The sequence below is a fragment of the Sus scrofa genome, chromosome 1 (assembly GCF_000003025.6).
Source record: "Sus scrofa isolate TJ Tabasco breed Duroc chromosome 1, Sscrofa11.1, whole genome shotgun sequence".
Lineage (NCBI taxonomy): Eukaryota > Metazoa > Chordata > Mammalia > Artiodactyla > Suidae > Sus > Sus scrofa.
The window spans coordinates 27868909-27892204 of NC_010443.5; the positions used below are offsets into that span (position 1 = coordinate 27868909).

At 36.2% G+C, this 23296-nt stretch overlaps 1 protein-coding gene and 1 long non-coding RNA gene across 10 annotated transcripts in view; one reads left to right on the plus strand and one right to left on the minus strand.

Annotated features, from left to right (window-relative positions):
- LOC106506526 overlaps positions 1–3152 on the minus strand; it is a 93208-nt gene extending 90056 nt beyond the window's left edge. Inside the window, exon 1 of the long non-coding RNA XR_002338424.1 lies at positions 2107–3152. This is a non-coding gene — a long non-coding RNA (uncharacterized LOC106506526). The remainder of the gene's footprint in view (positions 1–2106) is intronic.
- The window catches only part of BCLAF1 (BCL2 associated transcription factor 1), a 30814-nt gene continuing 10776 nt past the window's right edge, over positions 3259–23296 (plus strand). For 2 of the 9 annotated variants that reach the window (XR_002336956.1, XR_002336981.1), the window contains exons 1-10: positions 3259–3408; positions 9524–9627; positions 11635–11748; positions 12575–13486; positions 14699–15364; positions 15517–15686; positions 18093–18198; positions 19783–19867; positions 22192–22367; positions 22501–22663. Coding sequence is in view for 5 of the 9 variants with exons in the window: in XM_005654383.3 (XP_005654440.1) it covers positions 11645–11748; positions 12575–13486; positions 14699–15364; positions 15517–15686; positions 18093–18198; positions 19783–19867; positions 22192–22367 (2219 nt within the window). In the remaining 4 variants the exon portion in view is untranslated. 9 annotated transcript variants of the gene reach the window in all.

Genomic DNA, 23296 nt, shown 5'->3' on the forward strand with positions numbered 1-23296 from the left:
CACAGCTGCAACTTACACCACAGCTTGAGGCAATGCTGGATCCTTAACCCACTGAGAGAGGTCAGGGATTGAACCTGCTTCCCCATGGATGCTATGTCAGGTTCTTAACTAGCTAAGCCACAACAAGAACTCCTCTGCTCTTTGGTAGTTACATTAAATAGCCAGCTGGCATAATTTTGGGGCAAAGATTTATGAAAACTTTGAAAGCATTACATGTTCCACTTGTTGGAATAATCTTTGTGAGAAAGATGCGCATTAACCTTGGTAGGACTTAGGAACAATAGTTAATGGTCACATTTTAATATTTTAATTTTTTTCAAAATGGAGGAATGAATATTAAGGAATAATACTCTAATAATAATTCTTGAATAAATAATTTTGGTAATTTTAAACTTTGAAAAAACCCTTCTGCATTCTTAGCAGGCAAAGTAGGACAGAAAGAGGAGGGGAAAAAATAGTCAACTTGTGTTCAATAGTAGGAAGTGAAACCGATTAGGCAAGAGGAACCACTTACAGATATGGAAAAAAGCCAGACCATTTGGGAAAATGTCTTTGTAAATAGGCCTTTACTCAAAACAGAGCAAGAAGTTAAGGGTTCTTGTTTGTGAGCAACAGAAACCAACTCTGGTTAGGCAAGCGGAACCATTTACAGATATGGAAAAATGCCAGACTATTTGGGAAAATGTCTTCATAAATAGGCCTTTACTCAAACAGAGCAAGAAGTTAAGGGTTGTTTGTGAACAACAGAAACCGACTCTGGTTAACTCACTCAGAATAGAAATTTATTGAAAGGTATCAGCTAGCTCAAAGTATCAAAGCATGTTTTATCACAATTCAAAAAAAAAAAAAAAAAAGGAATCAATTCAAAACCTTGGGAAGGAGAGCAACAGAGGAGGCAGCAGAAATGATAACCAATCACTGGTTCCCAGGCAGTCTACTACTTAGGGAACCACTTTTGGCCCCATTTCCTCTTTTGTCTGCTTCTTACTACTACTGCTGGGTTCCCAATTTTACAATTCTCAGGTAGTGGGAAGATGTGACTCCAAATATTCCTCAACTTTAATTTCCCCAAATAACAAAACATTTCAGATGTTGTTCAGCTTAAAATGACAAACAAACAAACAAACAAAAACCAAAACAAAACCCAGTAGAATGAGGGAGTTTGCCTTAGTGTTCCAGACTTCCAACTCCATTTTTATTCCTATCGTCTTTGTCCTTTCAGATATGAAGTCTCTTCCTGTTCTCTTTCAACTTTCTTAAACAAAACAAACCAAAACTCTTGAGAATTTTATAAACATATTTACATTAAATTGTCAATGACCTATAAGTTAAAATTAGTTTACTAATTTATTAGATGTAAAATATTTCAGAATTCCTTTTGAATGTACTTATTAACAAAGTTGGTCATCAGTTTGCAATTTATATTTCTTTTTGGGACAATATTCTATTTATTTTTATCAAATGTCCTTTTTTTGAAAAATCCAACATCCTTTTTGTTAAATGGGCTCTTGATTTTTTCCTATGTTCCTTTCTACATTTGCATTTGTATTTTCAACAGGAAACAAAAATTTCATTACAAAGAATGGAGCTGTAATGGTGGAATTTTATATTTTAGGTCTTGAAAGAAAAATAAGACAATACAGTGAAGTACATAAAACATGATCTCAAATCACTATCTTCCAGTTTTGGAGGTTGGTAAAAGCAAGTATCACATACCAAATGGACCTAGTTCAAGAGAAGCCTGGACTGCTTTTTATTAAAGGATTTGTTCCAATGTGTATCCTCTTCTTTGCTATTACAAGTTATTTAAAAGCACAGTTATACTGCTTCAGATAGAAAGGTAGCTTCATTTTCAATGCATTTGCAATAGAATTGCTGAGAAAGGCTTAAGATAATATCCTAGCCTGCAAAGCAGTCCAGTTAGATTTCGGTTTATTTTTTTAAAACATGGTTAGGAGCTTTTAGCCCTAAGGGGTCCCCTCCCCCCTTTACCACAGAATAGCCATCAATGGTTAGGGGTTTTTTTGTTTTTGTTTTTTTTTTTTAAATATAGTTTATCCATTCAACAAATATTTGCTGAGCACCTATTAAATGCCTGGGACTTACCAATGCACCACATAGGCCAAAGATTAAGGCTTCCACATTCTGATGGTGGTGGTGGAGAGCAGGCTGTACTAGAGACAACAGAGAATTCATCCCGTGCATATGAGGTTTTTTTCTAGTTGGGCTGATAAACTGGATTGTGAGAAGAGAATTTAAGCACAGTGTTAAATTCACGACTAGGGCCCAATATTGTATTGTATTTACAATATTGTACTGTATTTAACTAACAGAAGACTGGTTTCACAACCTAGAAATCCCTTAGGGTAGTTCACGATCATAAACATTTTCAAAGACATAACGATTATAGGCCCTAAGGAGTCAAACGCATCTAAATACTAACAGAAAATGTGCTACGGCTCTTATTTGAAATTCTATCCAAATCAAATGTCTTGCTTATTTATAATTTGATTTATATTTTTGACAGATTAGGCTGCTTCTTGGCCAGCATAACCGATTGTTACGCTTTATTTTTATGCTTGTGTCCCTAGGAGCCTAGGTGGTGATGCTTTTTAACAATGTCCGAGGAAAAGAGGCATCCTCTGACGCAATCCGCCAAGACGGTCTAAGCCGCTCGGGAGTACTGCGGCGTGAACCCCGCTACAGGGAGTACAGTTGGTGTGAGGCCACTCAAGAAGGGGACTTAGTCGTGGCCATTTTTCTACTGAGTCTTGGCATATTTTCTATCATAAGCGACACTTCTTAGTTTCCAGTGGGCGTCCGGGAAGAAACTCGGCGCTTCCTGGTGAGGAGAGACGCTGTGTGCGAGTAGAGATGCCGCCTGCCTCCGCGTCTTTTCCTCAGTGTGAAGTTTTCTGTTTCTGGCCTGGTCTAAGCTCGCCCCATATAAAGAACGCACCAGACGAGGAAAACGTCGGGGCGACAGAGAAGTCAGAAGTTCCTCTGATGCCATGCAGAGACGCAAGCGCATTCCACCTTGCGGACCGGCGACTTCACGGCCTAGCAAAACACCCCTCCCACAGTTTACCGCCACCCTGGCGCAGGAGGCTGCTGAAGGCCGGAAGGCGGAGCCACTACATCCTCGCGCGAGACTAGCCACGCGACGTCCCAGAAGGCCTCAGGAAACATCTTAACAGCGGCCAGGGAGCCGGTTTAGGGCGGGGCGGTGGGCGGGGCCTGTCCAGATATTTAGCGGCACCGGAGGCCACGCCCCAAATCGGAAGTGACGGAGACGAGCAAGCGCGTCGAAGATACCTCTATGGTTTTCCTCCCGTGCTTGAGTCGGGAAATGGCCGCTGTGTAGTTACAACGGACATAAGTCCTGGGAACCGTATTTCGGCGTGGCAGGTAGGCCTTGCGTTTCATTCAAATCACTCAAAGGGTAGTGAATGTCGACGAGGAGTCACTATTGTTGAGTCTTTTGTTGGGACGGGTGGGTTGGCGGCGACAAGACCATCCAGGAGACGTTACGCCGTTATTTATGCGTTTCTTCGTCAGGTTCCTTCAGGTTTTCGAGGCACCACGGGCCGAAAAGGTTGAGGGGGGTGGGGTGAGCAGCGAGAACGGTGCGCGCGCGCGCGCGGCGGCAAGTCTGGCCTGCGACCCACAGACCGCGCGGCCTTCCCATGCGCTTGCGCAGATTTCCCTCTTCAACCCTTCCCCCATTTCCTCGGTCCAGACCCCTGCGCGCGCCCGACCGAACGCTCGCCCCGCGCGCGCGCGCTTCCTCCTCTCCCTTCCCCGCCTACGGCTCCGGAGGCGGCCCGAGGTGTAACTTGTGTTCGCCTCTCATTGGCTGGAATCGCCACCCTTCTTCCAGGCCCTGGGGCTTTTGATAGAATAACTAACCTGATAGCCCCTTTTCGTGTCGTCTTTAAACTTCTTTTCCCAGGCTTTACCCTTCCTGTCGGTTTACACCTAGTTTTTGTTATCCTACTTTGTTCAGCTTTTAATGACCACGGAATCTGGTCCTCGGTGTTACAGGAAAATTTTTTTCGTGGTTAATCTCTTCGAGTTCCCCTGATAACTGTTTTGAAGCGACAGTGCACTCTGACTCTAGGAGTTGGTGCCTAGTTACATTTCCTAGTTGGGTAATGGGCCTTAACCGATGGATCTGAGTAAGAGTGGCCCTGCCACCCTCAGGCCTAAAGGGCAGTTCTTCTGTAGTATCAGCGAAGCCACGGCCTTTCATAAGAGATTCAGCCCTTTGTACCGTGTTAGAGATGTTGTTGCAGCCGTGATTGGTAAAGTTGGTATAAATGGGTGAGAGTGGTGAGTTGAGATTAGGGATTAGCCCTTATTTTAAGCCTTTAATTGACTTTACTCTTAAGATTTGTCTCGTTAAAATCAAGCAGCAGTACTGGCAGCTACTTTTCTACGTCAAACTTTTTTTTAAAAAAGCATTTTAGAATTGAAAAAATAGAGACTAAAGTTGGAGGCAAATGATGTAGAGTAAGTAGCTACTTCAGACTTGTATGTTTTTGCAGCAGCACCTTTACAATTTTTTTTTTTTGGTATTAAGAAGCAAAATTTTTTTGGGAATTCCGATTGCAGTGTAGACAATAAAGAACCTTTACATAAGAAAATCTGCTACCAGTTTATTTGCATTTTTTTGTGATCCTAGTTAATTTGCAGTAACTAATTGATGCTGAGGTTTGGGTGTCTGAAATAACTCCTGGTGAACAACCTAAAGCCTATGTACTGATGGCATTAGCATCTTGTTTTAACAGTACTACTCTTTCACTGTTTCATTGTGGTAAACACTGGAACCCCCTTGATTTCGTATAATTAAAATAGTAGCAAAGGAAATTTTTTGGCGAGAGCTGATTCTTGACTTGGAAGAACAATGATGTTTTAGGACTTGGAGAGAGACCTGTAAAAACTTGGCATTTGGTAGGTCAGGTATTATTTATTGAATGACTTTCGTGGGCACCTAGCTGTACTAGATTAACTATGTGAGGAAAGACTTGTAGAAATGGAGAAAGTCTTTTCATTTCTACATGGAGCTTTGGATTGGGAATTTCCTCCAGAAACGACATTCAAAATCATTTTTAGTCAAATACTAGTCGAATTCTACTGTATAATTTACAGTAATTTGTTTAATAACGAAGTAGATAAGGGAATCAAGAAGCCCAACTTATTTCTGGGTAGTAAGTGTAAATGTTGAGGTTGTAAAGTTAAGAACTTGTTCATTTTTCAATTCCAGTTTCTTAATGGTCATCAGTGTTACCTCAGAGTCTTAAGTATTTTATAAATATTTTATTTGTTCCCAGGGCTGGAGGGTGGGGGAGCAATCTACAAACAATGTAATAATAATACAGGCCTACATTTGTAAATTATTTTGGAGTTTTCAGACACTTTAATTTTACTTGATCCAGTATTTCTCCATTTACGAAGTGGAGGCCAAAAGGGTAGAAAACTTTTTAAGGCCACTTGAACCAGGGAGTGGCACAATCTCGTCTGGAATGCAAGTTTTCTTTTTCTTAGTTCTTTGTGCCCTCCAACCCTCCCTTTTTGTTTTTTTTTAAAGCAGGGTGACAAGAAGCTGGACAAAGAACTAAAAATTTGTGACTAAGCCTGTCATTTTTTAAAAGCTGTTTTACTTATGGAAATTTTCAAGCAGCAAAGTAGAATCTCAGAACTCTTTTCTCATCATCTGGGTTTATAAATATCAGCATTTACTAATTTTAATATTAACTTGCTTTTTTCCTAGAGTATTTTAAAGCAAAACTCCATCATTTTATTAAGCATTTCTTGACTTTTTTAATAATGCTGATTAATGCTATATTGAAAATACTAAACTTACTTATAGAAATCACTTGAAGCCAACTAATAGGTAAATGGCAGAAAAGACTGTCACAGACCGCTTTTACCAATAATGACAGTTAACGTTTGAGGGCGTACCATGTGCCAAACTTTAAGCTATTTACATTCATTAGTTTGGTTCACTTAACCTTAAATCTATGAGTAAGTACCATCATTAGTCTTATTTCATATCTGTGGAAACTGAAACTGAAAGAGATTGAGGTAATTTGTCCAGTGTTGGTCAAGCCAGAATTTCCAGTCTAGTCTATTGGAGTAATAGTCACAGGATGTTATTTTTAGGATTATTAAAGATGTGAATAGCAACAATTTGTTTACAAAACTCTGGAGTCCAAATTCCCTGAATATGCTAAAATTAAGACTTGGCTCAAGTGTGCTTGATAGGGTTACCTAAAGAATCTATTCTGGAGAGTTTCACCTCCTGTATTTTGTTGAGTCTGGTTATCTTTGCTCTTTTCATCACATGTGTTCTAGCTGATTGTTATGTATTATTCCATAAATGATAGGCTCTGTTAGATATTTAATAATTTTCCTTAAAGAATAAAGCCTGGCTTATTCTCTTGTGTTCCTCACTGGGTGATGAATCAATTGGATAAAAGTGTGTGAAGCAATTTATTCTCTTTTTAGTCTTTTAGTAAATAATATTGGTTATAGTAAAGGAAGTTTGATTTCCCATTTTGAAGTGCATGTTTGGTTATGGCCCCATCAGGCACCTTAAGGGTATTGAAGATCATAGGAGATCTTGGTCAAATTCTGGATTAACAGAATTCTGTGACAGTGGACAGCCTAAAAAGGTGAACAAGTCTCTTGTTTTCTCCTCCAAATTTGTGCTGCTTCTAAATCCTAGAGCCCAAGACTTGGGGCACCATTGGTTTTTTTTTTTTTTTTTTGCTCCCTGCTCCGACTAACAACAACCTATGAGCAAGTATCGTTGACTCTCTGTACTTCTAAACTAGAATCTGGACTTGCCTCCTTTGTCTATCTTTATTGCTGCCACCTTATCCAGGCAACCATTATATTGAACTTCAACCTTCTCCTTTGTCTTCCTCTTCATCTCCATGTTGTTCATGCGCTGCACAGCAGCCATCTTAAAAATAAATGTGATCGTGTGTCTGCCCTGATCAGACTTTCCAGGGCCTTCCCATTACAGTTAGAAAACAATCTAGGCTCTTTACTCTGGGCTATTTTACTAGATACTGTTTGCTCTGATACATTCCTCCCTCTCCTGCCTTGTATTATATACCCTCACCTTGATCACGGTGTCTCAGTCTTCTTACTGGCCTTTTTATCCTGAATTTGCTAAGTTTGTGTCTTTGTCTAGAATACTTTTCTTTTGGTGGATACTTGCGATGTTCCTTGTCTTTTAACTTACCTCCTTAAAGAGGGCCCAAGGACCCACTTTAGTAGTCCTCCTCTCCACACTTAGTGCATCACTTTGAACATAAACTCCAAGAGAGTAGGGAACTTAATGTCTCACTTAAAATGCTGTATTTCCAACAGTAGAATAATAGTGTCTGGCATTTGATAGGCATCTTTGTAAATTTGAATTCAGAAAGCAGTTCCCTTCAGCTGAAAGATGGGGTTAAATGTGTAGTTGAGATGATTTTATTGAAAGTGACGTAGCCAGTACTTGGCAGGCACACGATTTGCAATGATTTGTTGATTTCTGTTCCTTTAGTTTTGTTTTGGTTTTTTTTGGAGGGCAGGGAGCTTTTACATAGTCACGTCTCCCATAATATCTAGCACAATCTACATAGTAGACTTTCATTTAAAAAGAAAGTAGGTGAGTCAATTATAGTTTTCATACTATCTTAAATATTAGTAACACATTCTTAAATGTTAAATATTTATAAACTGTATTAAATAAATATTACTAAATTAATTGTCATATTTTTACATGGGATTGAGTTCTTAGTATGGATACCTGAATATATAGATTATGAACAAGAATGTGTATCTACCAGTCTAACAGCCTACAGCCCCTCCTCCCTTACTTTGCTATTTCTAGTGTGTATTTTCTTAGAACTTGAAAAAAAATCATGAGTTGGAGTAAAGAGAGATTTGGCAGCTGGTTCTCCGGATATATAGAAATTAAAATGAGCTTTTAGAATTGTTTAGGGGGGAGTTCCCGTCGTGGCGCAGTGGTTAACGAATCCGACTAGGAACCATGAGGTCGCAGGTTCGGTCTGCCTGCTCAGTGGGTATGACCGCGTGCCGTGAGCTGTGGTGTAGGTGCAGACACAGTCGGATCCGCGTTGCTGTGGCTCTGGCGTAGGCGGTGGCTACAGCTGATTCGACCTAGCTGGAACTTCACATGCCGGAAGGCCAAAGATAGCAACAACAAAACAAAAAAAAAAAAAAAAAAAAAAAAAAAAAAAAAAGAATTGTTTAGGGGAAGTGTTGGCTAAAATGAGCCTTGTATCACCTCCAGCAGTGAATCAGTAGTTTTGGACTTCTAGGTCAGAGTAAAAGTTTCATAACACACCAGTTTAGAAGATTAGAATTTTTCTCTGCCCTCTTGAGGTATTTGATTTTTTTAAAACTAAACGTGCAGGCACTTTAGAAATCTTTTTGTTTTTGTATCCAAGATTTTTTTTTGGGGGGGGCTAATTTTTATTTTGGTATATTTCCCTTAATTGCTGGGTTCCTATTCTTCCTGCCTGTCTTGAAGTTCAAATTTCTTAATCCCCTCAGCTATAGGATTATGGGTATTTATGGGGCATGTTTTCATTCACCAATTTAATCTTATTTCTTTTACTTTGTATTTTCATTTTTATTACATATTTTTCATTATATCAGCTTGGTAAGATTCAGATTTCTGTATTAATTTTTTTTTCATTTAAACTGGTTTATGAATTTACTGAGTATAGGCATGTACAATCTTGTAATGTTTAGTTTCTGCTCTCCTAGTATTTTTTGACTATCTTTTGCACAGTTATTGATAATCACTGCATGTTATTCATAAGGCTAAACTTTTTAGTGACTACTTAACATTTTGTGCAAAATTTAAGTTTATTTATGTCGTAATGGTAAATTAGTTTAGGAAGATCATTTGCTTCCAATAGATACTTGTTTCATCTACTGGCTGTTCTTTTATTGGAACATCTGTACATGTATCAAAATGCTTTTAGGCACAAAGCTTAGAGTTTCTGTGATTTTGTTATATGAATTTAAAAAAGCTTCTGATGAAACTAAACTGAAAGAAGTAGAAGGAGAGAATAAGATAAATAGCAGAGCACTAAAAGACTCAACTTATAAACTATAGCATTATGAATACCAATTCTAGATATATGACATGACATACCAAGATAGCCGCTTATACTAGCCACTTTGGAATTTTTGATGGGATGACAGAATAGTTTTCTAAAGCCCAAGTTGCTAAAATTAGAATTTAAGTATTTAAATTAAAAAGTAGAGGTGCTTTAGTTTCATAATGCAGTGCTGCATTTTGATTAAAACCAAAAAAGTTAAGTTCTTTTAAACTTTTATGGTTGAAGCAAATTTATTTCCTATACCCATTTCCCATTCCTTGAAATATTTAGTTACTTTATTAAGAGTTTATTGTGGTGCTAAGTGTGATGTATTGTAAACAATGGATTTTTAATGTATTTTAATTCAAACTTTTTTTTGTCTTTGTTAGGAATTTGAATTTAGAGTTTAATTTCTCAGAACATTCTCTCCAGGAAGAGTTTTACAATATCTCAAAAACTTCACTTGACTGCTTGATCCCGAATAAAACCCAAGGTAAGTTGCATTTGTTTTTCAAATTTCCAGTTTTGACTTTTTTGAGAAAATGTGACTACTGAATTCATGATCTATTTATTTGTTTATTTGGTCTTTTTGCCATTTCTTGGACTGCTCCTGTGGCATATGGAGGTTCCCAGGCTAGGGGTCTAATTGGAGCTGTAGCCACCGGCCTATGCCAGAGCCACAGCAACGCGGGTTCCGGGCCGCGTCTGCAACCTACACCACAGCTCTTGGCAACGCTGGATCTTTAACCCACTGAGCAAGGCCAAGGATCAAACCCACAACCTCATAGTTCCTAGTCGGGATCGAACCCACAACCTCATGGTTCCTAGTTGGATTCGCTAATCACTGAGCCATGACGGGAACTCCCATGAATTCATGATTTAGACTGACTGAAAGTAATGTGGTTTGAGGCTTTTGTTTTGGTGGCTCGTATGAAATAAGTGAGATTTTAAAAGTTAGTTTTAGGAAAAAGTTTGCATCTTCTACTTCTATAAACACATCTACTTAAAGACTCAAAACACAGAACTCTTTAGAAATAAGACAAAATAACTTTATTTAACTCATCTTACTTTATGCATACAAGAGGAGTTCAGTCACATAGCTTTTTTCCTCTTAGGAGGGTATTAAGGTAAAGTTGATTGCTTATGGACAAAACATGTATATTGCATGTATCAACTCATTTAATCCTCATTACAACCCTGAGGAGTACTGTCTTTACATATTTCTTTCTTGGGATTAAGAGTGAGAAAAACAAAGCTGGTATTTGTCTTCGAAGATAGTTATGTTTTATTTTGAAATAAATGTTTATTTGAAACCCCTTGAATTTGTCATATATGTGGGGTTTTTTTGGTGAGAAGGTATTCAGACCTCACTGCCTCTTCTATAATTCAGCTCATCTTAGTACTTGTAAGTACTGTTTCATAATACTGAATACAGTCTGGGTAAAATAAAGTGCCTTAAAACATATTTAGATGTAGGAGAAATGGTTTAAATATATGACAGTTGCAGACTATTAGGAGAGGTTAGTGAGTTGGTTTTTATGGAAAAAATTTACTTGTTTTATATAAGTTAGTGAACATTTGGAAATAGTCGTAGCGGGAATAAACTTGGGAGTCAAATGTGTCTATTTAATTTTGTTAAGAGTAGATCTTTAAATCAGTTAGGCCTGCTACTGATTTCTGTAAGTGAGCACTGAATGTTGCATTAGATAATCAGGTAGTGTTTAGAAAAGTTAAAATGCTGGTGCCAAAGTTCTCTTACAGTTCCAACATCTCTTTCTTGCAGCAGTTCTCCAGTTTTTCATCTTTCATCCTTTTTCATCTTCTCACCAGAACGCTACCGAGTAAACTAGGCTTGTCACATAAGTCCATTTTTATTCTGCAGTCATGACTTGAAAGCAGAGTCATGGCTCCAGCTGTTCAGAGCCTTAGTGACCTTTATTCTGCTAGGAGAGTGAGTACCCATCACCATTCCAAGCAGTATTGTATACATGGAGTGGTCAGTTTAGTCCTATTTCAAAGCCATAAAGCACTTAGCACTTATGATGACAGTCAGGTAGGTTTATTCTTTTTTTTTTTTTGAGTCATTATGCCACTTGCATTTCTGTTTTTCAGGTTCCTCATCTGTAACACTCCTGCTGTTTATCTTTTTTGCAGGAGAGGTAGGCATTTTTATCAGGCATGGAATAACATCTAACATACTGCTGCAGTCTGATCCCATTGCTTTTTCTGGCTTTTGCAGCTGCTGCCTTTTTGGCACATAGGTGGGGCAGTCCGTAGAACTCTTCTGTTGTGTCTTCAGTATACAATACCTGTCATGTAGGTGAAAATACAGTTTTAGTCAGGGATAGTTAACTTTTAGTACTTACTTGAAAAGAATAATAATAATTAATTCCCTTTGAGGAACTTAAGTCTTATAAATTGTATCGGAAAATAAGTGAAATAATTGAAAATTTTCACTCATATTGTGATTTTAACCGTTTTTGCTTTCTCATTTGACTAGGAGAAAAGAAATGGGTCGCTCCAATTCTAGATCACATTCTTCAAGATCAAAGTCTAGATCACAGTCTAGTTCTCGATCAAGATCAAGATCACACTCTAGAAAGAAGAGATACAGGTGAATTACTGTGTTTTTAATTATTTAAATAATAATCTGTCAGCTAATACTTAGGAGTGTTTACACAGAGTGCTAATTTATTAACATTTTATTCTCAGAATCCTGTGAAATGGACCTATACCTGTTGTTATCTTGGTTTAGAGTTAGTCCACTGGGAGTCCTGGAATGTATTTTCTGCAGATAAGGGGCAGTTGCTATAATGTTGAGGTGAATTGGATAATTTCACAATTATCCGGCAGTAAAGAGTCTTTGTATATTGTTTTTGTAGTTTTAATTTGACTCTGTGGTCTCAATAGGTTTATTCTTTTGTATAAAAATGATTACTTCTGGTTGTCTTCCTTTAAATAGTAAGACATACTGAGCATGGAAAATAGAAACTACAAGTTTAAAATAAAAGGGACTGTAATCTGATTAAGAATTAATGCTATTTAATAATTTTTCTAGGCCTAACTTTTCATTATGTATGCATTTAACCAGTGGCATTTCACTGCTGAAAATTCTTCCATGGCATTAAATATTCTTTTATGCTGTCACTTTAAATGCCTGCATAAATGTACTTTCATTTGTTAGTATGGTATATTGTTGGACATCAGTTTTTCCTGTTTTCTATGCCTTCATTCCTGAGGCCTTTATTTTCTCAATTTTACCTTAGAATTGAGATGTTCTTCATTGAAAACAGTGAACTTTTATATAAATGAAGGCTTTTTAAAAAATGTACATTTTTAGCTTTGACAGTTTATTTGCATGTTATATTCAACTGTAAGTATTTAGAATATAGGATGGAATAGCTTATTTTTTTTTTCATTGATATTTATTTCATTTTTAGTTCTAGGTCTCGATCCAGGACATATTCAAGATCTCGTAGTAGAGATCGTATTTATTCTAGAGATTACCGCCGAGATTACAGAAATAATAGAGGAATGAGACGACCTTATGGGTACAGAGGAAGGGGTAGAGGGTATTATCAAGGAGGAGGAGGTAGATATCATCGAGGTGGATATAGACCTGTCTGGAATAGAAGACACTCTAGGAGTCCTAGACGAGGTCGTTCACGTTCCAGGAGTCCAAAAAGAAGATCCGTTTCTTCTCAAAGATCCCGAAGCAGATCTCGCCGGTCATACAGATCCTCTAGGTCTCCACGATCATCCTCTTCTCGTTCTTCATCCCCGTATAGCAAATCTCCTGTCTCTAAAAGACGAGGGTCTCAGGAAAAACAAACCAAAAAAGCCGAAGGGGAGCCCCAAGAAGAGAGTCCTTTGAAAAATAAATCACAGGAAGAACCGAAAGATACATTTGAACATGACCCGTCTGAATCTATCGATGAGTTTAATAAATCATCAGCCACATCTGGTGATATTTGGCCTGGCCTTTCAGCTTATGATAATAGTCCCAGATCACCCCATAGCCCATCACCTATTGCTACACCACCTAGTCAGAGTTCATCTTGCTCTGATGCCCCCATGCTCAGTACAGTCCACTCTGCAAAGAACACCCCCTCTCAGCATTCACATTCCATTCAGCATAGTCCTGAAAGGTCCAGGTCTGGTTCTGTTGGAAATGGATCTAGTCGATACAGTCCTTCTCAGAATAGTCCAATTCATCACATACCATCACGAAGAAGCCCTGCAAAGACAATCACACCACAAAATGCTCCACGAGATGAGGCTAGGGGACGTTCCTCATTTTATCCTGATGGTGGAGATCAGGACACTGCAAAGACAGGAAAATTCTTGAAAAGGTAAGAACTAAAGTAAAAAAAATTAGATTATAATATTAATTCTTCTCTAGGTTTATAAGACTTAAAATTGCATTGTGATGTATATTTAGCTGTTTTTGCTTATGACTTTGTTCTTTATAATTCCAAATTGTTTTTACTTACATCTGGTTAACTTTGGAAGTGAATTGTTTTAATAGAAACTAATTCATATTCCTCCTCTTTATTTTATCCATTTTTAGTCAGCCCAGAATTAAGAATGTAAGTGGGAAATTGACTAATACAACTAATGGTTAACGTGCTGTAAAAACAGTAAAAATTTAGAGAATAATTTCATAGGGGCTAAAGCATTTTGTTCTCTTCACTGTTATGATGTGATCTACATAAATAATGCAGGTATATTGCCTGTTCTCATGTGGTATTATACAGTCCAGCTGTCAATTTTTGTTGAATCTGCTTGACTGTAGAAAAGATAACAAATGGTATTTCTTACTCTAGTAACATTTCAGAGATACTTGGTTTAAATTTCAAGCGTCGCTAAGGGTTGCTAAAAAACTTAATGAGAATGGATTGCTAAGGTAGTGTGCTTGATTTATAAGTGAGGAATTACAGCAAGCATACTATTTATGGTATAGCACTATGTAACCTAAAATTAATACTCTTACTGAACAGACACAGAGGTTCTACTTAACATTGCCAGAAATCATTTTCTACTGCAAAGTATATAAGAACTATTCCATGATTTAGATAGAATATTAAACATGTAATATAAGCTACATTGAGGTCATTTTTTTGAACTCTAATATTTATATTAGTAGATAAGTGAAATAGTCTGAAATTTTGAGTATATCATAAGTAGAATTCTACTGGATAAGTATATTTTATTAGTGGTTTTTAGCCTCAGAAATTAAACTTAAGCTGTGTTGTACGTTATAGAATCTCTGGAAATTTGGATTTGTTAGTGCAGACAAAGGACTGACTAAAAAGAACAGTTCTTTGAGAATGGCTTTACTTTTTTAAACTTTAGAAAGTCTAATATGTAAATTTATTTAAAAACTCAGTATATAAGCTATATGGATGCTTTTAATGCTTTTTGAAAGTGGAATCTGAAAAAGCACTTTCAGTAGGGTTTTTTCCTCTATTGGTCCTGTGGTATTGGACAGCACATTTAAGTATGCAAGTGATCCACAAAGAATGCAATCCAGAGTTACCATCCTCTTCTTTGCTTATTCACAGGTTCACAGATGAAGAGTCTAGAGTATTCCTGCTTGATAGGGGTAATACCAGGGATAAAGAGGCTCCAAAGGAGAAAGGATCAGAGAAAGGGAGGGCAGAGGGAGAATGGGAAGATCAGGAAGCTCTAGATTACTTCAGTGATAAAGAGTCTGGAAAACAAAAATTTAATGATTCGGAAGGGGATGACACAGAGGAGACAGAGGATTATAGACAGTTCAGGAAGTCAGTTCTTGCAGATCAGGGTAAAAATTTTGCTACTACGTCTCACCGGAATACTGAGGAGGAAGGATCCAAGTACAAGTCCAAAGTATCATTGAAAGGCAATAGAGAAAGTGATGGATTTAGAGAAGAAAAAAATTATAAACTTAAAGAGACTGGATATGTAGTGGAAAGGCCTAGCACTACAAAAGAGAAGCACAAAGAAGACGACAAAAATTCTGAGAGAATAACAGTGAAGAAAGAAACTCAGTCACCTGAGCAGGTAAAGTCTGAAAAGCTCAAAGACCTCTTTGATTACAGTCCCCCTCTACACAAGAATCTGGATGCACGAGAGAAATCTACCTTCAGAGAGGAGAGCCCACTTAGGATCAAAATGATAGCCAGTGATTCTCATCGTCCTGAAGTCAAACTCAAAATGGCACCTGTTCCTCTTGATGATTCTAACAGGTAATCCACATTGATACCCAGTAAATAATCGGTGGGTGGTTAGTTAATACTACAGTTAATTATCTTATTTTTTGAACATACTTGGTGTTTTCATATTCAAACCAACGGTATATTTTGTTTGTATGTGTCTGTTTGTTACCGATATATTCCAGACCTGCTTCCTTGACTAAAGACAGGCTACTTGCTAGTACACTTGTCCATTCTGTCAAGAAGGAGCAAGAATTCCGATCCATCTTTGACCACATTAAGTTGCCACAGGCCAGCAAAAGCACTTCGGAGTCATTTATTCAACACATTGTGTCCTTGGTTCATCATGTTAAAGGTATGTTTAGTATGTTTAGTGTTGTGATTTAAATTTATCTTACAAATAATAAAGTGAACAGTTACGTGTAATGATTAATGCATTCCAGGGCTAGAAAGTATATGTGGATGCTGTTAATATTTTGGAGCAGTATAGTTTCATGAAAGAGCTATCAGTCATGTTAGCATTAAAACCCATGGAAGTATTATTTAATAAAAAGTAATTGAAATGTTAAGTAGAGTTAAAACATATCCTAAAGATCTTTATCATAATAAAACATGTTAGATCTATTTAATGCTGAAAGTCTTTGACATGTGCCATCATACTGTGTTTGAAGTGCAGAGTGCTTATGGATAGATTGTCTTTCATTGTATGCATATGGCTTGTGATAATGTACTCCTGGCATAGATTTATACAAAGTGAGACAATATTGGTACCATTATTATTTATTGAGTTTCTTTTCAACTTTTAAAGAAACTTAAAACAAAAGTTTTAAGAAAACTTTTAGAAAAAAGAAAAAACTTTAAGAAAAAAACGGTATTTCCTGTCTTATTTTTGTGTTACTTAATTTGTTATAATACTTGGCTTTTTTATATGATTAATTAGAAAAAAATTTATTAGGACCTATAAAGGGGAAAAAACCTTCTAGAAATTTAAACGTATGTTAGATAAGTAGCAATTCCATGAATAGTGACTAATTAGGATAATGCTGATGACATTTCTTTAGGTCCGAAAGATGTTAAGGGTGGTCATTTCAGCTAAAGTAATGATGTTCTGTTTTCACCAGTGTGTGTAATTTTAGTTTCAAAGTTAGTAGTTATTTTCAAAGGTTTCAGTGTGTGATTTTTTGGGCAAATAGATTTTGTTTTTATTATTTTGTTTTTGTGTTTGAAAGGCAGTTTACTTTGAAATAGGTTCTTACCCAGGAATCTCTGTGGCTGTTGCTCTTAAAAGCCGTTTTTTGAAAAGTTTGTCTTTGGACATGAGAATAACTCATTATAATAGCTGAAACTTGTCACTAGCAAATTCTTTATTGCACTTGATATTTCAAAACAGTGAATAGTTAATGAATTTCTTTTTGACTGTAATTATTAAGCATGGTAACAAAAGAGTTTTGTTATTTGGCTATAACTAGGTTTGTGAACCAGTATGACCATATTACTGTGGTACATAGAATATGAATCATTAACATTTTTTCTTTTTTCACCTTTTTTTGACCTGTCTCCACATTTTACAATTTATTGCTGAATTTTGAGATCAGGTTTTGATAAAAATTTTTCTTTTTTCGTTTTCTTTTTTTCTTTTTCCTTTTTTTTTTTTTTTAAAGAACTGTAGTTATGTTTCATTATTGGTATTGTGCAACCGATCTGAACAGCTCTTACTTAATACAGAGCTGAAAATGCCCAGTGATGTTTTCTTTTTCATTGTAACTAGGTCCTGGAATATGTTTTGAAATGGCAAATCCATGTTTCAAAGTAAAATAGCTGTTGAAAGATACAGGCAAAGTTGAATCTTCTGTCTTCCTGGCAAAAATGGCATAAAAACTGAGTTGCTAGCTCAAATTCCTGGGTTTCATGGAATTATGATTGAGGCACTACCCTTGTAGTGGCCGTTTCAAGTTTTAATGATTGGTTATGAGACATGTGCTGGATATTGGGCGGTAAGTTGACACAGATGTATGTTGACCTGTTAAGCAGATAGCTTGCTTCGTAATGTAACATTTCATGACTTTATGCGTCTTTCTATAGTACATCTACAGCATATCTTGAAATGGTTTAAGAACTAATCAGTATTGATATTACTAATTGTAAAATTGTTCAAAGACCAGACAGTAATACCATATGTGCTGTCAGGTTTGCCAAGATGCCAGATTTGGGGAGTAATTAGTGAGTGTTAGTTGATTTAAAAAATACTTTTCCAGCTGAAATGGGAGTATTTGGTTTTTTTCTTAAATATAGTTTTTGTTGTCAACATAGTTTTTGATGAAATAATATTTTAGTAAAACCAGCTGTGTAGTTATTTCATTATTTTTTGTTTTCTGAAAATGATTACTTGAAGTTAACTTCATTGGTTCTTATTGGCAAGGCTTAAGGACATGGACATATTTTTGTTCCTTTTTGTTCTGTTTGAGGAATTGTAGTGCATTATCAAAATGGAATTAGAGACTCTCAAATTAATATATTTATTGTTCTTGGATTATATGTAATATGACAAGGACCTGTGAGGAGCTTTGGATTAGTTACCTGTTGAGGTACAGTAAGTTAAAAGGGACAGGGTAGGAGTTCTTCATAACACTTGGTTCTCTTCTGCTAGGTTTCTTGAGTATTTTTATTTTCTTTTCACCTGCTACATATCCTTCTGTCACAAATGAAAATGTCTCTTAAGGCAAAGATAACTAATTGGGCAGTATTTCTCCTAAATCAACAGAGCAATACTTCAAATCAGCTGCAATGACCCTAAACGAGAGATTTACTTCGTATCAGAAAGCCACAGAAGAACATAGTACCCGGCAAAAGAGCCCTGAGATACACAGGTATATATACTGGGCATGTAAAAATGTTTTGAGGGAGTTCCTGTTGTGGCTCACTGGTAATGAACCTGAGTAGTATCCATGAGGATGCGGGTTTGATCCCTGGCTTTGTTCAGTGGGTTAAGGGTCCAGCATTGCTGTGAGCTGTCGTGTAAGTTACAGATGTGGCTTGCACCTGGCATTGCTCTAGCTGTGGTGTAGGCCAGTGGCTACGGCCCAGATTCGATCCCTGACTTGGGAACCTCCATATGCTGTGGGTGTGGCCCTAAAAAGACAAAAAAAAAAAAAAAAAAAAAGTGTGTGTGTATTTCCAGTTTTGAAAAGTTTGTAGTTAACTGTTTCTTCTTAATTTTCAGTTTCATTTGGTTTAAATTGGTTGGTAGAACTTACTCTATCACTTTCCAGTATGGAATTAAATAATTAACACATATGTATTTTGGGAGGGGGTTGGATGCCTAGAGTAAAGTAACCCTTGCATTTAATTTACTTCTAGTAAGTTTGTAAAGTAAAAATGCTTGGTGAGAGAATCGTTTCTCACGAAAAGATCATGAACTTTGAAAAATTATGTTTAAGTTCTTGTGCTCTCACTTAATTGCATTATCTCTGAACATTAGCTTTTTCCATCTACAAACAAGGATAACAGTGCCTGTTTTGCAGAGTAGTGGTGACAATTAGTAGTATTGGTTATAAAGTATGTAATTCAGTGCTCAGTACATGGTAGGTATGGTTTTTGGCAGTGATTGCTGAAGAAGCACTAAGAAGATGTAACTGACACTAGTTTAAAAAGGCAAGGAAAGCCATAGAATAAAAGAGCCCCTGCATATGTAAATATTATGGAGATACATAAATAATCCTATTTATATGTTCCTTGGGGATAATGATGTAATTGTAGAGTGATTGACACTAAAATGATAATACTCAGTTTAATCAAAACATGTTTTCCTTGTTTTAAAATTTTTTTTACTTTTGTCTTTTTAGGGCTGCATCTGGGCATATGGAGGTTCCCAGTCTAGGGGTCAAATTGGAGCTGAGCCACCAGCCTAGCCAGAAGCACAGCAACGCTGGATCCAAGCTGTGTCTGCAGCCTACACCACAGCTCATAGCAACGCCAGATCCTGGCTCATAGCAAGGCCAGGGATTGAACCTTCAGCCTCATGGTTTCTAGTCAGATTCGTTTTCATTGCGCCATGACGGGAACTCCAAAACATGGTTTCCTTTTTTAAAAAAAGTTTTATTGTAGTCAGTTTACAACGTTGTGATAATTTCTGTAGTACAACAGAGTGATTCAGTTATACATATACGCACATCCATTATTTTTTTGTTTTTTTATGGCTTAAAATAAATTTGATGTTTTAAAAGATCAGGCTTCATTTCTATATAGAAATAACTGGGTTGAAGCATTTTAATTCATTTTTATTAAATACAGTTTTTATTAATTAGGAATTAGATTAATAATCTTGCTATGTTAAATTAGTTGATTGGGCGAGAAACAACTGTTTAGTATTTCCTTCACAAAATGGATAATTTTAGGAATTTTTGGAACCATAAAGTTCATGTCACTACAAATAGACTTTATTTTACTTTAAGGAGAATTGACATCTCTCCAAGTGCCCTGAGGAAGCATACCCGTTTAGCGGGGGAAGAGAGAGTTTTTAAAGAAGAAAATCAAAAGGTATGTTTTGAATGGACTTTTTTTTCATGTTAAGCTAAGCTTAGTTAATAATACTGTTTGTCTAGGCAGAATGTTTATGGATATCATCTATTTTTAATTTGTAAATACATAATATATATTTATAGTAGTGTTTATATACAAGAAGTTAAGCCAAACCAAGAGTAGTTTTTTGATATACTAATGAAAGGAAGGAACTAATTCTAAGAAAAGGGTGAAGAATCAGTGAGTAGACAAAGGTGAAATGGATGAGCCAGAATAAATATTCCTTGATTTATGTGTACCTAAATTAATATCTCTAGGTTCTTCACAGAGAGAGCAAGAAGTAATCTCCATGCTACTGGGCATTTTTGATCTGGACTAAGAAATAAGCATTCTAAGAACTGGTTTACAAATGAACATTTGGAACAAAAACTGTCACTATTGGAGTATTTGTGGATTGGGGAGAAGAATGCTTTTAAACTTGAGAAAGGAGCCTGTGAATGACTGGTGTTGGGGTAGGGGGACTCTTTGAGAATGAAATTCAGTTGTTAAGCGGATTCCGATTTATGGATAATTTGAAATTGACATTTTCTAGGTGGATTAGTCTATATGACAGGCTATATAAAACTCTAGCCATAATGTGGAGCAACTCTTTTGAAACAAACTGAATATGTTAGGGGATTTGGAAGAGTATTGCTTGGTCCCAATTCTGGCCATCACCGAGTACTGGCTGTGTTATTAGGAAAGGAATTAGTTTCTTGGACATTGGTTTTCTAATAAGAAAAATGACAATACATCTGTTTTGCAGAGTTGTTGAATAATTGGGATGTTATGAAAACATTGGCACTTTTATTACTAAAAGCTGTTATTAACAGTTGTATATAAGCTTTTAAATTATGCATGCTATTAACTTATTAGATAAGAAATTTAGAGCTTAGAAAGAAAGTGGTTTCTTTGCATGGGACACATTGATTTTGGATAACCAGATCCTGAGAAGTGAATGCTAATTTTGACTTTTACTTCCAGTACATTGGGGTCGGTGTTGGTTAATTTGTCTTGCCTGCAATTTAGCCTGTCCTTGTGCTCTGACAGAATGAGTGAATTTCTTGCTTCTCTTTATTCCTCAGACCAGATTTTGATCTAGAGGAGAGAAAATAGTGATAACTGATGGAAGGACCAGAGAATGTGACTTTGTTTTTTATCCATTATCTTCCTATCTGAATGAATAATTAACATACATATAGTACTATGTACTTAATGTATACCCACTTTGGTGTTTATAAAGTACTTTCACTGATCTTTTACTTACTCATGGGCTCAGTAATAAGGTATTCACTAGGTGAATAGGAAGGTTTTTGCTCTTGATTAGATTTTTCTTGTTACCTGGGAGCAAATAGGTGAGTAGTTGATATCATTTGGAGGTATATGTATACTATCAGTTTTATGACTGTTTATGAACATTATAACTAGACTTCCCAGAGTAAGTACTTCTTATTGTTGAATACTAGCGAGGATGTCCACATTGCTTAGCATCTTACTGATGTATAATTTTTCTTCATTCCTAGATGCCTCTTTCCATCTTCCTAAATTATATAGTATTTGAAAAAGCAATGGAACAAGAAGGAGGTGAATTGTGACCCAGTTAAACTAATGTCCGTTGCAATACCTGAATTGAGAAAGGGCAGTATATGGCCCAAGATACTGAGAACAGGATTGGGAATAATATCTTTCTGGCTTTGTTTCTACCCTTGTTTAACCTCACATGGTTTCATTAATCATATTCTGCTTGCATGTTAATGAAAATTACAGAGTATTTACTTTTGAAGTGGTTTTTGTTGGGCTGGTCAACTTATTTGGGAAGAGCTTGATCATAATGAGGCTTAAATAATGAGAACCATACTTTAGGATCCCTTAACTTTATAGGCAGATGGCTACATCCACAACTGAGTATAATCTCTATTGTTTTTTCAACCGTTTTTTTTTTTTTTTTTTAAAAAGCTATTTCAAAGGATGATAATTGAGGATGTGCTGAGTGGAAAAAATAATTATATCATTTTTCTGTATGAAAAGTTTATTGTGGATTGCTTTGAATAAAAACCTATGACATTTTCAAGATAATTAGCTTTTAATAATTTCCCCAGTCCCATTGTACTTGAGTACACAAATGTCGAGTGAAAACATCAAGTACATTTTTAAATGAAAACTAAGTATGGAAATAGTATATTATGATTCATACTTTTTTGATACTAAAATGCCAGCTTAGAAACTGGCATAAAATTTGGCTATATTTTTTTTTTTCCTCTGTGCTTTCCCTGAAATCTGTATTTTACATCTGTCTTTTATAGGGAGATAAAAAATTAAGGTGTGATTCTGCTGACCTTCGGCATGACATTGATCGTCGGAGAAAAGAAAGAAGTAAAGAACGGGGGGATTCCAAGGGCTCCAGGGAATCCAGTGGATCAAGAAAGCAAGAAAAAACTCCAAAAGATTACAAGGAATACAAATCTTACAAAGATGACAGGTAATTGTTAAAACTATCCGAGTTAGGTTATAGCTTCTAATTAGCCTTTAATAATTGTCAGCTTAATTGCTTTCAATTTTGACTGTATAATCGAATGTTTAAATTTAAACAATTAAAATTATTTGTTTTACAGCAAAAATGTATTTGTCTTTTACACGGCTTATGGTGGATGAGGACAAAAACTTTGGAATAGCAAGCTAACACTGAAAAAAAAAATGACAAATTAATGTGTCCTATTATCCAGGCTACATCAGGAGGTTGGACTTCAATGCAGTGCATTTCTAGAAACAGTTTGTGTAAGAACTTTGGTTCGTTATGCTTGATTCCGCACTTTTTCAACTCATAACACCCAGAGTACAAGAATTTTAAACTGATACCTAGTGGTTTTAACCTGGGAGAGATGGGGGGAGGAAGACTAGTTTTTATGAACTAGCAATGTGTATTAGTCTTTCAAAGTAATGTTTCCATGGATACTGTTAGAAGTGGTAAGAGTTACTGCAGGTATGACCTTTTCAAGTGTTGCATTAGAATCACATAAAATTGATCATCGTAGAGTCAAATAATAAGAATACTAAGTATCAGAGATAATTGTTTTTCTAATAAATATCATAGATAATCGTTTTTCTTGCTATTCATTAGGTATATGGTGGGTTTTACTTGTGTTTTTAAATTTATGACTGGTATTTGTAATAATATGCTTTTTTCAATAACGGAGTTATGGCCCAAATCATATTAACTCTTCTCACCCAGAGTGTACAAACTGCAGTTATTTCGAAACATGCCCTTAAGAACATTCTACCTTTTTCCTACTCTTCTCTTCCTTTCCTTAAAATAAAAACATAAGTTAAAATTATTGAAGAACTGAACCTTATTCTTGAAGTTTCCAGACTGCTAGTTTCTTACTGGCAGGCTATAACATGTTTTTTCAG